Raw genomic sequence first — 12,957 nt, forward strand, 5'->3', positions numbered from 1 at the left:
TAATTGACCAGATGTAAAATACGTTGAGAATGCTAACAAGCATTTGATAATAATTTAAATGCAATTAAGTAGAAAAGACCAACTGTAATTCATAACACTTCATTTAATAAGAAAGAAAATTCCAGGAAAATAAATAGAAATAAAAATTAAAAAGAAATAGGTGAGTAAAATGTGTTACAAACAAATGTCTACATGAAAAATATAGACAAGCAAAACTGAAATGTAGATTTCTTTTTATTATCAGATATATTTTATCCCTCACTCCCTCAACTAAAATTAAAACACTCACTAAAAATGCATCCAGAATATTGGATATGGCAGACAAAAGGTTCAGTGAACTCAAAGAGAGAGCAACAGAAATTACTCAACTGAAAATCCTCTCTGCCACACAAATAAAACACAGTAAAAGAGAAAGGAACAGAATCTCAGAGATCTGTGTTACAGTATTAAACAGCCTAATACGACATACACATGTAATTGGCATCCCAAAAACAGAAAAGGGTAATAATGTGGCAGAAAAAATATATTTCAAGAAATATTATCCAATAATTTCCCAAATTTGATGAAAAACACTGAATAAATCCAAGAAGCTCACTTACCCACAGAGAAGAAATTCAAAGAAAAAGCATACTTAAGCACATGCCAGTCCAACTGCTTAAACTAAAAGATAAAATAGAAAGGGGACAGTAAAAAAAATGCAAATCACATACAAAACAATAGAAGCCAGAAAGCAGTGAACTGGTATCTCTACAGTCCTAAAAGAAAAAAAAAGTCAACACAGAATTCTATATCCAATAAATACATCCCTCAAAACAAACATGAAATAAAGGCATTTTCAAACGAATGAAAGCTAAGAGAAGTTATCTCCAGCTGAAATATATGAAATGGCAGATGTTTTTCAAGATGAAGGGAAATAATGCCCAGATAAAAATGGATCTACAGGTAAAAATGAAGAACACCAGAAATGGTAAATATGTCAGTAAATATAAAGACCATATTTTTTCCTTCTTTTAATTTCCTTTAGACTCATTGTTTAAAGCAAAAGTAGTAAAGTAAGGTAGAGTTTATAATACACGTACATGTAAAAAATATAACAGCTCAATGAACAGGGGAGTGAGTAAATGGAATTTCACTATTATAAGATTCTTATATTTGTCAAGGGAAGAAAAAAGCAGGACATGAGAAATAACAACTGTACCATGGGGAATGGTACAATAGTAGCTGTAAGTATACCTTAGTAAGGATGCATATTGTTAGCACTATCATAACCACTAAAGGAACAAAACAGGTGTTGTTCAAAGCCAATGGAGAAAATAAAATAGAATAAAAAATATTTAACCCAAAAGAACTCAGGAATGAAAACAAAAAACAGGAAAAACAAAGGGAACTCAAATCGTTTCATAGACAAACAAAACCATATCAATAATTATTTTAAATAAGTTGACTATGCTGATTAAATAGTAGGACTGTCAGACTGGATTAAAAAAACATGATCTTGTTATATGCTAAGAGATAATTAAAATACTAAACCATAAATAAGTTGAAAAAGAAAGGAAATGTTGATACACTCTTAATATAAGGCCACACTACCAAAGGCACCAAAAATCAAAGCCAAAGTATCTTAACCAACAACATATACACATCTTCAGAAAACATTTCTTCCCTACAAATGCAATTTCAAAAAAAAAAAGGACCAAGTAATTGCTACACCAGATGCGCAGATATCAAAGGAAGGGCACAGAAAACATGAAAAAGCAGAGAAATACGACATCGCTAAAAGACCACAACAATTATCTAGCAATAGATATCAATTTTAAAAAATTCCTCAAAATGCCAGATAAAGAATCCAAACTAGTGATTTTAAAGAAGTTTAATGAGATGCAAGAGAAATCTGAAAACCAATACAAAGAAATCAGAAAATCAATTCAGGTTATGAATGAGAGATTTACCAATGAAACAGAGATCTTTAAAAAAACAAGAAAGAAAAAAAATGGAAACCATGAATTAAAAAATTGAAGAAAATACAAAATATATTCAAAAGATTCAATAACAGATTAGACCAAGCAAAAGAAAGAATCTCAGAACCTGAAGACAGAACGAAATTTTGAAATAATGCAGTCAGGCAAAAATAGGAAAAAGTATAAAAAGGAATGAGCAAAGCCTTTTGAGATGTCCAGGACTACATAAAGCAAACAAACGTATGAATTATCAGTATTCCTAAGGAGAAAGAGAGATTAGAAAGTTTAAAAAACCTATTTAAGGAAATAATCAATGAAAACTTCTAAAGTCTAGGAAGAGAGTTAGACATCCAGATACAGGAAGCCCAGCTATCCCGAGGAAAATACACTGCAAAAAGGACTTCACCATAGCATATTATATTCATAACATGTAAAGTCAAAGTTTAAAAAAAAAAATTTAAAATTACCAAGAGAAAAGCATCTATCTAGTCACCTATAAAGAAAACACTATAAAACTAACTGGACTTTTCAACAAAAATCTTACAGGCCAAAAGGGAATGGATGGCATTTTCAAAGTGCTCGAAAAAAAGAAAAAAAAAAAGTAAGCCAAAATTTTATATATTGCCAGAAGAAGCTTAATAAAAGAGATATAAAAAATTTCCTAGACAAGCAAATGTTATGCCCAGACCGTATTCCCCGAAGAAGACCACCAGAGTCCTGAGTCAAAGCTAAGCAGCAAGGATCTTTATTACAGGTTCGAACCTGGAACTCTCCCTCGCTCGTGAAACGAGACGGGCAGGAGAGCTCCCCAAGTGAGCTCCCAACAATGTTATATATTCTAAGGACAGTAGGCATAGAATTATTACACAAATCAGAGGTATGATTGGCTAGAGTTTGAACAAAGCGATTTGGCAAACTATGATTGGTTCCCGCCATTTCTGATATTTCAGTACAACCCTTGAGGCGGATGAGCAGTTTTACACAAAGGCAGTTAATTATATTGCGTCAGGTTGCACAACCAGTTTATGGCTATCTTGCTTAAACATTCCTTGTGACCTGGCTATCTTACTTATACATTCCTTGTGACCTGGCTATCTTACTTAAACATTCCTTGTGACCTGGCCATCTTACTTAAACATTCCTTGTGACCTGGCCTCAGAAAGAAAAACATGTACTTACAGAACTTACGAAACCTTTGGTACGTGCATGGAGCAGAACAAAGAGTTTAGCAACATCGGGGGGACAGGGAGGGCGCGCATTTCTGTATCTTTGTGTCCTTTCACAAACAATGTGGGATTCAGTAGAGAAAAAAGTAGAAAGATCACAAATTAACACACTAGCATCACACCTCAATGAAACTAGAAAAAAAAAGAACAAATTAAACTCAAGAGTTAGCAGAAGCAAAGAAATAACAAAGATCAGAGCAAAACTAAATGAACAATAACCAAAAACAACAACAAAAAAACCCAAAGGATCAATGAGACAAAAAGTTGGTTATTTAAAGAGAGAAATAAAATTGATGAACTATCAGCTAGACTAACCAAGAAAAGGAGAGAAGAGATCCAAATAAAATTAGAGAGGTAAAAGGAGACATTACAACTGATACCACAGAAATTCTAAAGGTAATCAGAGACTATTATGTATAACTATATGCCCATAAACTAGAAAACATAGAAAAAATGGATAAATTGCTGTTGTTATGCCCAGACCGTTTGTTCCCCAAAGAAGACCACCAGAGTCCAGAGTCAAAGCCAAGCGGCAAGGATCTTTTACTGCAAGTTCGAACTTGGTCCCTCCCTTCCACAGCATACAAGAGGGCCTCGAACAATGCGAGTGCTTGCTTTTTATAGCCTGATGTAAACAGGATATGTAAAGTTACAGGGGAACAAGGGAATTCTTTTGGTTACAACATTACAATTGGTTAACATTATACATTTAGCATTTTTTATTGGTTCCCGCTGTGCCCTTATCGGAGATTTCCCAGGTGGTGTTTTTCTAAAGTTGAGAGAGATATGGAGGAATGTGTTTGTGCTGGGCTCAGGAAGTCGGGAGATATATGGAGGAATGTGCCTGGTTTCTTTTACTGGAAACATATGACCTCCCAAGATTGACCCAGGAAGAAACAGAATTCCTGAACAGATCAATGATGATAGCAAGACTGCATAGTAATACAAAAAAAAAAAATCCCAATAAAACAAAGTCCAGGACCAGATGGATTCACAGCCTAGATGTACAAAACACAAAAAGAGCTAACACCAATCCACCTGAAACTATTCCAAAACTACTGAGGAGGGAATTCTCCCTAACTCATTCTACAAGGTCAGAATCACCCTGATATCAAAACCAGACAAAGGCACACAAAACAAAAACTACAGACTAGTGTCATGCGCATCCGTGTGAAGAGACCACCAAACAGGCTTTGTGTGAGCAACATGGCTGTTTATTTCACCTGGGTGCAGGTGGGCTGAGTCTGAAAAGAGTCAGCGAAGGGAGATAAGGGTGGGGCCATTTTATAGGATTTGGGTAGGTAAAGGAAAATTACAGTCAAAGGGGGGTTGTTCTCTGGCAGGCAGGAGTGGGGGGTCACAAGGTGCTCAGTGGGGGAGCTTTTTGAGCCAAGATGAGCCAGGATGAGCCAGGAAAAGGAATTTCACAAGATAATATCATCCCTTAAGGCAAGGACTGGCCATTTTCACTTCTTTTGTGGTGAAATGTCATCAGTTAAGGCAGGGCATTTGCACTTCTTTTGTGATTCTTCAGTTACTTCAGGCCATCTGGGCATATATGTGCAAGTCACAGGGGATGCGATGGCTTGGCTTGGGCTCAGAGGTCTGACAACTAGTATCTCTGATGACAGACACGCAAAATTATCAACAAAATAATAGCAAATTGAATCCAACAGCATGTCAAAAAGATCACACACCACGATCAAGTGAGACTTATCTCAGGGATGCAAGGATAGTTCAACATACACAAATCAATAAGTGTCATACACCACATAAACAGAATTAAGGACAAAAACCAGATGATCATCCCAACCGATGAAGAAAAAGCATTTGACAAAATTCATCTTTCATTCATGACAAAACTCCTCAACAAACCAGACACAGAAGGAACATCCCTCAACATAATAAAGGCCATGTATGACAAATCCACAGCCAACATAATACTGAATTGGGGAAAGGTTGAAAAGATTCCCTCTAAGAATTGGAACAAGATAAGGATACCCACTTTCACCACTCTTATTCAATATAGTACTGCAAGTCCTAGCCAGAAAAATCAGGCAAGAGAAAAAAACAAAAGGCATCCAAATTGGAAAAGAAGTAGTCAAATTATCATGGTTGGCTAATGATATGATCTTGTATACAGAAAACCCTCAAGACTCCAACAAAAATCTCTTAGATTGATAAATTAAGTAAAGCTTCAAGATACAATATCAATGTACAAAAATCAGTAGTGTTTCTATACACCAATAAAAAGCTAGCTGAGGATCAAGAATGCAATCCCATTCACAACAGCTGCAAAAATAAAATAAAATACCTAGGAATATACTTAACTAACAAGGTGAAAGATCTCTGCAAGGAAAACTACAAAGGACGGATGAAAGAAATTGCAAACAACATTAAAAAAATGGAAAAACATCTCATGCTGGTGGATCAGAAGAATTAATATTATTAAAATGAACATACCACCCAAAGTACAGGTTCGATGCAAACCTTATCAAATTACTGATGTCATTCTTCACAGAATTAGAAGAAAACAATGATAAAGTTCATATGGAACCAAAAAAGAGGCCAAATTGCCGAAGCAATTCTAATCAAAAAGAACAATGGTGGAGGTACACATTGCCTCACTTCAAAACATATTACAAGGCAACCAAAATAGTATGGTAGTAGTATAAAAATGGAGACACAGATAAATGGAACAAAACAGAGAAACGAGAAATAAAGTCACATACTTACAGCCAACTGATCTATGACAAAGATGGCAAGAACACTACACTGGGGAAAAGACAAACTTTTCAATTAATGGTGCTGGGAAAACTGGATTGCCACATGCAGAAGAGTGAAACTGGACTCGTATATGTCACCATATATGAAAATAAACTTAAGATGGATTAAACATTTAAATGCAAGACCCAAAACTATAAAAATACTAGAAGAAAACCTAGGAAAAACTCTTTTAGATATTGGTTTAGGCAAACAATTCATGACTGTAGGGGTGGCCTGCCCCTCCACACCTGCGGGCGTTTCTCGTTAGGTGGAATGAGAGACGTGAGAAAAGAAATAAGACACAAAGTATAGAGAAAGAAAAAGTGGGCCCAGGGGACCGGCGCTCAGCATGCAGAGGATCCATGCCAGCACCGGTCTCTGAGTTCCCTCAGTATTTACTGATCATTATCTTTACCATCTTAGAAAAAGGGAAGTGACAGGATAATAGGATCAATCGTAGGGAGAAGGTCAGCAGTAAGACATATGAATAAAGATCTCTGTGACAGAAGTTTAAGGAAAAATGCTGTGCCTTGATATGCATATGTAAACATCTCCATAAACCTTTTTAGTGCATAAAGAGCAGCATGACGCTAGCAAGTCCCGCCTTTCGCCCTAAGGCAGTTTTTCCTTTCTCAGTAAACGGAACAGACAATCGGGTTTTACACCGAGATGTTGTTCCATTGCCCAGGGATGGGCAGGAGACAGATGCTTTTCTCTATCTCAATTGCCAAGAGGCTTCTTTCCTCTTACACTAGTCCTCCTCAGCACAGACCCTTCACGGGTGTCAGGCTAGGGGACGATCAGATCTTTCCCTTCCCACGAGGCCATATTTCAGACTATCACATGGGGAGAAACCTTGGACAATACTTAGCTTTCCTAGGCAGAGGTACCTGCGACCTTTGGCAGTGTACGCGTCCGAGTACTTGAGATTAAGAGAATGGTGATGACTTTTAACCAGCAAGCTGCCTTCAGGCACTTGTTTAACAAAGCACACCCTGCACAGCCCAAAATCCGTTAAACCTTGAGTCACCACAGCAAATGTCTCTTGCAAGGACAAGGTTGGGGGTAGGGTCACAGATTAACAGCATCTCAAATACAGAACAAAATGGAGTCTCTTATGTCTACTTCTTTCTATATAGACACAGTAACAGTCTGATCTTTCTTTTCTTTTCCCCACAATGACTAAGACCTCAAAAGTGCAGGCAATAAAAACACAAATAGACAAATGGAACTTAATTAAATTAAAAAGCTTCTGTGCTACAAAAGAAATAATCAGAATGAACAATCTCTGGAATGAGAGAAAATATTTGCAAACTATGCATTCAACAGGGGACTAATATCCAGATTTTACAAGAGACTCAACCAAAAAACCCCAAATAATCCCATTAAAAAGTAGGCTAAGGACATGAATAGACATTTTTCAAAAGAAGATAAACAGCCAACAAGCACATGAGAAAATTTTCAATATAACTAATCATCAGTAAAATGCAGATTAAACTACAATGAAATATCACCTTACACCAATCAGAATGGGTACTAAAAAAACAAAAACATGACATTGGGGTGCAAAGAAAAAGGAACTCTTTTACGCTGTTGGCGAGAACACACATTACTACAACCTCTATGGAAAATAGTACAGTGAGTTCTCAAAGAACTAAAAGTAGAACTACCATTTGATCCAGCAATCCCACTACTGGGTATCTACCCAAAGGAAAAGAAATCATTAAATAAAAAAGAGACCTGCACTCATATGTACACCACAGTGGTATTCAAAATCACAAAGATATGGAATCAACCAAAGTGTACATCAATGGAGGACTGGATTTAAAAAGTCATATAGATACACAATACTATTTAGACATTAAAAAGAATGAAATTGTCTTTCACAGCAACATGGATAGAAATGGAGACCTTTATCTTAAATGAAACAACTGAGACACAAAGAGAAATACTGCATGTTCTCACTCAAAAATGTAAGCTAAATAATGAGTACACATGGAAGCAGAGTGTAGAAAGATGGACAATGGAAACTTGGAGGGGTAGGGGATTAGCAGTGGAGTGGATGATGGGAGGTTGCTTGGTGGGTACAAGCTGCATTGCTCCAGGGACAGATGCACTGAAGGCACTTACTTCACCACAATGCTATATATCAATGTAGCAAAACTGCACTTGTTTCCCATACATATTTACAAAACAAATTTTTAAAAAATTGCTTAAATTATCAAAAGTATCACAACTCATTTCTTGAAAGACATTTTCTGCTTTCATTTTTTCACCTGACATATTCAATCCTCACACTACCGAAAAATGAATTTGCTTCTTAGTGTTTAAACAAAACTAACCTTTCCAAGTGATCAATAATTTCTTGGTTATTAGAATGAACAGATACTTTTCAGACCTTTGGGCATCTAATGGCAACATAATGCTCTGGTTAGTGGCAAAGACAATGGGCATGTAAATCACTGCTCAGCCACTTACTGGCTATTAGACCTTGAATAAATTACTGAACCTGTGTTTGTTTCCCAGCTATAAAATGAGAATAATATTTAGGGTTCTCAGGACTAAGAGATTACATATACAAAGCATTTAGGAGAGTGCCTACTAAACAGCAATCTATACAAGTGTTACTGAAACTTGCTTTCTTATGTATCAAAGACACCACTCTCTCCTGAGTTTCTTCCTCCTTCTCTAGACCATCTCTGCTTCCTATTCATGCTACTTTCTTTCACTGACTCCTTCAACATGGTTCTCTTCTCTTCTATGCTTTGGCTCAAACCCATCTAAATTAGAGACCCTCTGGGCTTCAAACTCCCCAATCCATTTGCCTACCGGACACTACTATTTATACATCTCTGAAGACCTTTCAAATTTGTCCAAATTGAACTCCCTAAATGTTTCTCCCTAAATGTGTACCCCCTATTTTCTTCTCCTGGCTGGCTAGGAATTAGAAACAGAAGTTTCCTGAATTTCTCTTTGCCACTCTAGTCTAATTGCTCTCTAAGACCTGCTGATTCTGCTTCTTTATCCTGTCAAGTCTAAAGCAAATCATCTATATTCAAATTCCTGCTCTACTACATTTTATCAATACAATCTCAAGCAAATTGCTTAATCTTTCTGAAATACAGCATCTTTAATAACAGTACCTACTGTCATAGGTCTTTCTGATGATTAAATAATACATGTAAAGCACTTAAAACACTACCTAACGTACGGAAAAAAATGCAACGAATGTTAACTTTAGGTATTATTATTACTATCTTTTTTCAATCTCCTTTCCAGCATCCCCTCTGCCACTGGCCCAGATTATCATCAACTCTCATCTAAATTACTGTAATTGCCTCTTAACATCTTTCCACTAATCTTGCCTTCTCCAATATACCCTCTACCTAGAAGCAAAGTTTTTTGAACTCAAAGTAAATCATGTTTTTCTCCTGCTAAAACCTACCAAAAACTTCCCATAGTTTTTAGAGTAACATCCAAATTCCTCAATATGCACATAAGAACTGTTTTTTACACCAAAGGAAGGTACAGCACAGTCTGTTATCCCTCAAGTTGCAGCTCAACTTTCCTGATCTGTCAGAACCAAAAGCTCTCATACTCACATATCACAATGCTAATAACACACCTATTAATTTTAACTGGAGATCAGGTGATTGTCAGACCCCACAGAAATGTGATTACCTTTAGTTCAGGGACTACACTTCTTCATCTTTGTACCTCAGAAACTTACTCCAATGTTTCACGAATTTTCTCATTGTTTGCTAAATACTGAAAAACGTATTGAAATATTCAATCTCAAATGTTATGACAAAGACAAAAACCATACCTAAACCAGTTCTCATAAACTCAACATTTAAAAACTGCATTCCTTTTAGTAGGAAAAAGCATTCTGAGTTACAGAAATTCTTACCTGAATATATTTCTTGCTATAATTGTAACCTGGCTGTAGGGATCCGAAATCTACTTTACGTAATTTACTCAGCGGCTGAACTTCAGGCACCCCATTGACTTCCTTTATTAATTCAAGTGGCATATCAGTTCTTCTTCACACTGATGTCCAAAGCAAATTCAACTAGGGAATCTGACAACTTGCTGCTGAAGATACAAAACCAGTGTTTTATCCAAAATGCAGTCAATAATTTGCTTTAAGTCTCTTTGACTTAGTTATGCTTTTCCTTATTATGGTTAACACGGTTCAGGGTTGGGGGTGACAGGAGGATGGATTATTTTACGATTTTATTGCAAAGATCAATACAGGACATTCTTCCACGGAACTGAAACTTAACCATTTTCTACTAAGCTGCGTATTTAAAGTACCTCTAAAAAGCAAGTTTTAAAATCTGTAACAATGTCACTAACATTAAAAAGTAGGCTACGCCTTTAACATTGCGCTTTAAAATGTAAAAGTTATTGGGGAAGAGGGAAGCTGAAAAATCCTGGGTTTTTTTTTTTTTAACCCCCACGGGAGCTGTAATATTGTGTAGGCAAATTGTGCACCAAAAGCTTCGTACTCCAAGATGTTTCTGTGGCCTCCTCCCTTCACTCCCTAAATAAACTAAAAAACAAAAATTACTGAACTGAGATAAACTTGTGCATCGTAGGCTCCACCTTATTTGCAGACCTCTTGACTGTGACACTCACTAGTGTCGATATCCTATTTTAACGTTTGCGCACCAACCTTCCCCCAAGCCACCTGAGCTCTGTGAGGGCGGGGACTTGGACTTAACTCTGCTCCTCCCAAAACACCAAGAAAGATGTTGAACACAGTAGGATCGAGATAAACACTCGTAAGAAAAAGTGTCTCTCTGCGACAATTACATCAAATTTGGATCTAAACTAATTCAATCCCGGGCCCCTTCCGTCTGGTACCCACTCAACGAACACACCAAACCTTACAAATTTTACTCACCCGCAGTTTAGAAAGAACCCTAGGAAGAGTTTAGACTGGCGCGCACGTGACGTCACTCGTACGTTGACGGTCCAGCTCCACGCATGCGTGCAGGATCCCTGGGCATAGCAGCTAGTTTTCCGCCCGCGGCGGCAAGCTCTGTAACGGTTCACACACTGACGGCGCCTGGAGGTTTGGCGAAATATTGACAGGATGCGGCGCCAACGGGAGCGTAGGGCCAAGGTACAGGCCCCGCCCAGTCCGGTCACATTTCCGGAATCACGCCGCTCCCCTTAGCTCCGCCCCCAGTCGCTTTCCAGCTTGCGTGGCGGGAGGCACGTTCAGGGCAAGTGGGCGGGTCCGCTGGGCAGGGTTTCAGCTTCCGTTTGGTAGATTGGAAGCTTATGCAGGCAGAGCCTTTCTTTTAATGTCCAGTTCTCTTCCCCGAAGAAGTAGGCACCTACTGCAGTCTTTATAAGGAAACATTTACAAGGATAACAGTGTTATTTGAGAGTTTCTATAGTAATTTCTGGCATTGGCATTAATGCCACCATTGAGTCTTGCTATTTACAGACAGATTTGTAACCTTGTCATTGTTTTATAGGGCTATGATATTGTGGTATAATTAATAGTTATAAATTATAGGTTTATTATAGTTTATTTAATATTTATTATAACTTATAGTTGATAAGTATTATCATTTATCATTTATAATGATAAATTGTTAAACTGAATCCTCTGCTAATTTCAGATATATGCCTTCAATCATTTAAGTGAAACCATCCTAGCGTGAAACTAAATGTAATAAAGAATTTACATTAATATTTCCAAGAGTAATTTGAACTAAAATATCTTCTTTATATACATATTTGTAGGAGGATATAGCTAACTTTTTTTTCTTTGATACGGAATCTTGCTCTGTCGCCAGGCTGGAGTGCAATGGCGCGATCTCAGCTAACTGCAACCTCTGCCTCCCGGGTTCAAACAATTCTCCTGCCTCAGCTTCCCGAGTAGCTGGGATTACAGGCGCAGGCCACCATGCCCGGCTAATTTTTGTATTTTTTTAGTAGAGACGGGTTTCACCATTTTGGCCAGGCTGGTCTCGAACTCATGACCTTGTGATCCGCCCACCTTGGCCTCCCAAAGTGCTGGGATTACAGACGTGAGCCAGCGGGCCCAGCCAGCTATGTTTAAAGTGCCTTTTTTATCAACAGGAAGCATTCAGTGTGAGCCCATCTCCCATTTCCCCTCCCCATCCCTGTAGTTATATCCCATGCAGAAGCCAGGGGTGACAAGAGCATGAACTCAGGAGTTGTCCATTTGAGGAAAACTGTAGGGAAAGTTTAGATGCTATCCTTCCAACTCTGGCTGCATCCACCTGTGAAATACTGTTCTTTCTTTCTATGTGAAGCCCTCCACATGGGCTTTGGACCCTGACCACTTTCATCTCCCTTCCATCATCATCAATATATTTTCTCTCAATGTATTTTAAGCTTTCCTTCTTTATTCATTCTTTCCTGTCACCATTTAAACACATTCTCCCAGGCTCTTGCTCTGTCGCCCGTGCTGGAGTGCAGTGGCAAGATGATAGCTCACTGCAGCCTGGAACTCCTGGGCTCAAGCAATCCTCTGGCCTCAGCCTTTTAAGTAGCTGGGACCACAGGCACAGGCCACCACACCCGGCCAATTTTTTAAAAAAAATTTGTGGAGACGAGTTCTCACTATGTTGCCCAGTTGGTCTCACACTCCTCTGTGAGTGTTAAATATTTGTTGAATGAACAAATGCTGAGGAAAACTGTTTATCTTACTTCTGACTTCCACCCCTCCACCTACCCCTGCCCAGCACCACCCCATTACACTTAAACTGCCCTTAGAAAAACCACTGAAGAACTCTTTGTTGCTAACCCAAAAGGACATTTTTAGTCTCATATTTTTGAAAACATTCTTTGTGCTACAACATGGTCCTAGTTTTCCTTTTACTTTCTACCAACTGAATCTTTTAAAATTTCTCATAATCTGTTTAGCCGATAAGTATCCCTGTTCTATAGAATGTGATGAAGATATCTAATAGAGGTATACTAAGTCCTTTTATTTTGTTAAAGTGGTTGTTCTCAGTTCC

General features: G+C 37.8%; 1 protein-coding gene across 38 annotated transcripts in view; it reads right to left on the reverse strand.

Annotated features, from left to right (window-relative positions):
* Positions 1-10,896, reverse strand: part of POT1 (protection of telomeres 1) — a 114,407-nt gene extending 103,511 nt beyond the window's left edge. For 10 of the 38 annotated variants that reach the window (XM_077998105.1, XM_028846240.2, XM_001087820.4 and 7 more), the window contains exons 1-2: positions 10,860-10,896; positions 9,861-10,045 (exon numbers count right to left, since the gene is read on the reverse strand). In XM_077998105.1, coding sequence (XP_077854231.1) covers positions 9,861-9,983 — 123 coding nt within the window. In that variant the 5' untranslated portion in view covers positions 9,984-10,045; positions 10,860-10,896. Of the gene's footprint in view, positions 1-599; positions 661-2,646; positions 2,666-2,720; positions 2,766-9,860; positions 10,046-10,528 lie in introns of those variants that run through there. The other 28 variants (XM_028846241.2, XM_077998129.1, XM_077998126.1 and 25 more) reach the window with 15 other exon arrangements.
* Between the last annotated feature and the right edge of the window lie 2,061 nt (positions 10,897-12,957).

This window comes from Macaca mulatta, chromosome 3, assembly GCF_049350105.2.
Source record: "Macaca mulatta isolate MMU2019108-1 chromosome 3, T2T-MMU8v2.0, whole genome shotgun sequence".
Lineage (NCBI taxonomy): Eukaryota > Metazoa > Chordata > Mammalia > Primates > Cercopithecidae > Macaca > Macaca mulatta.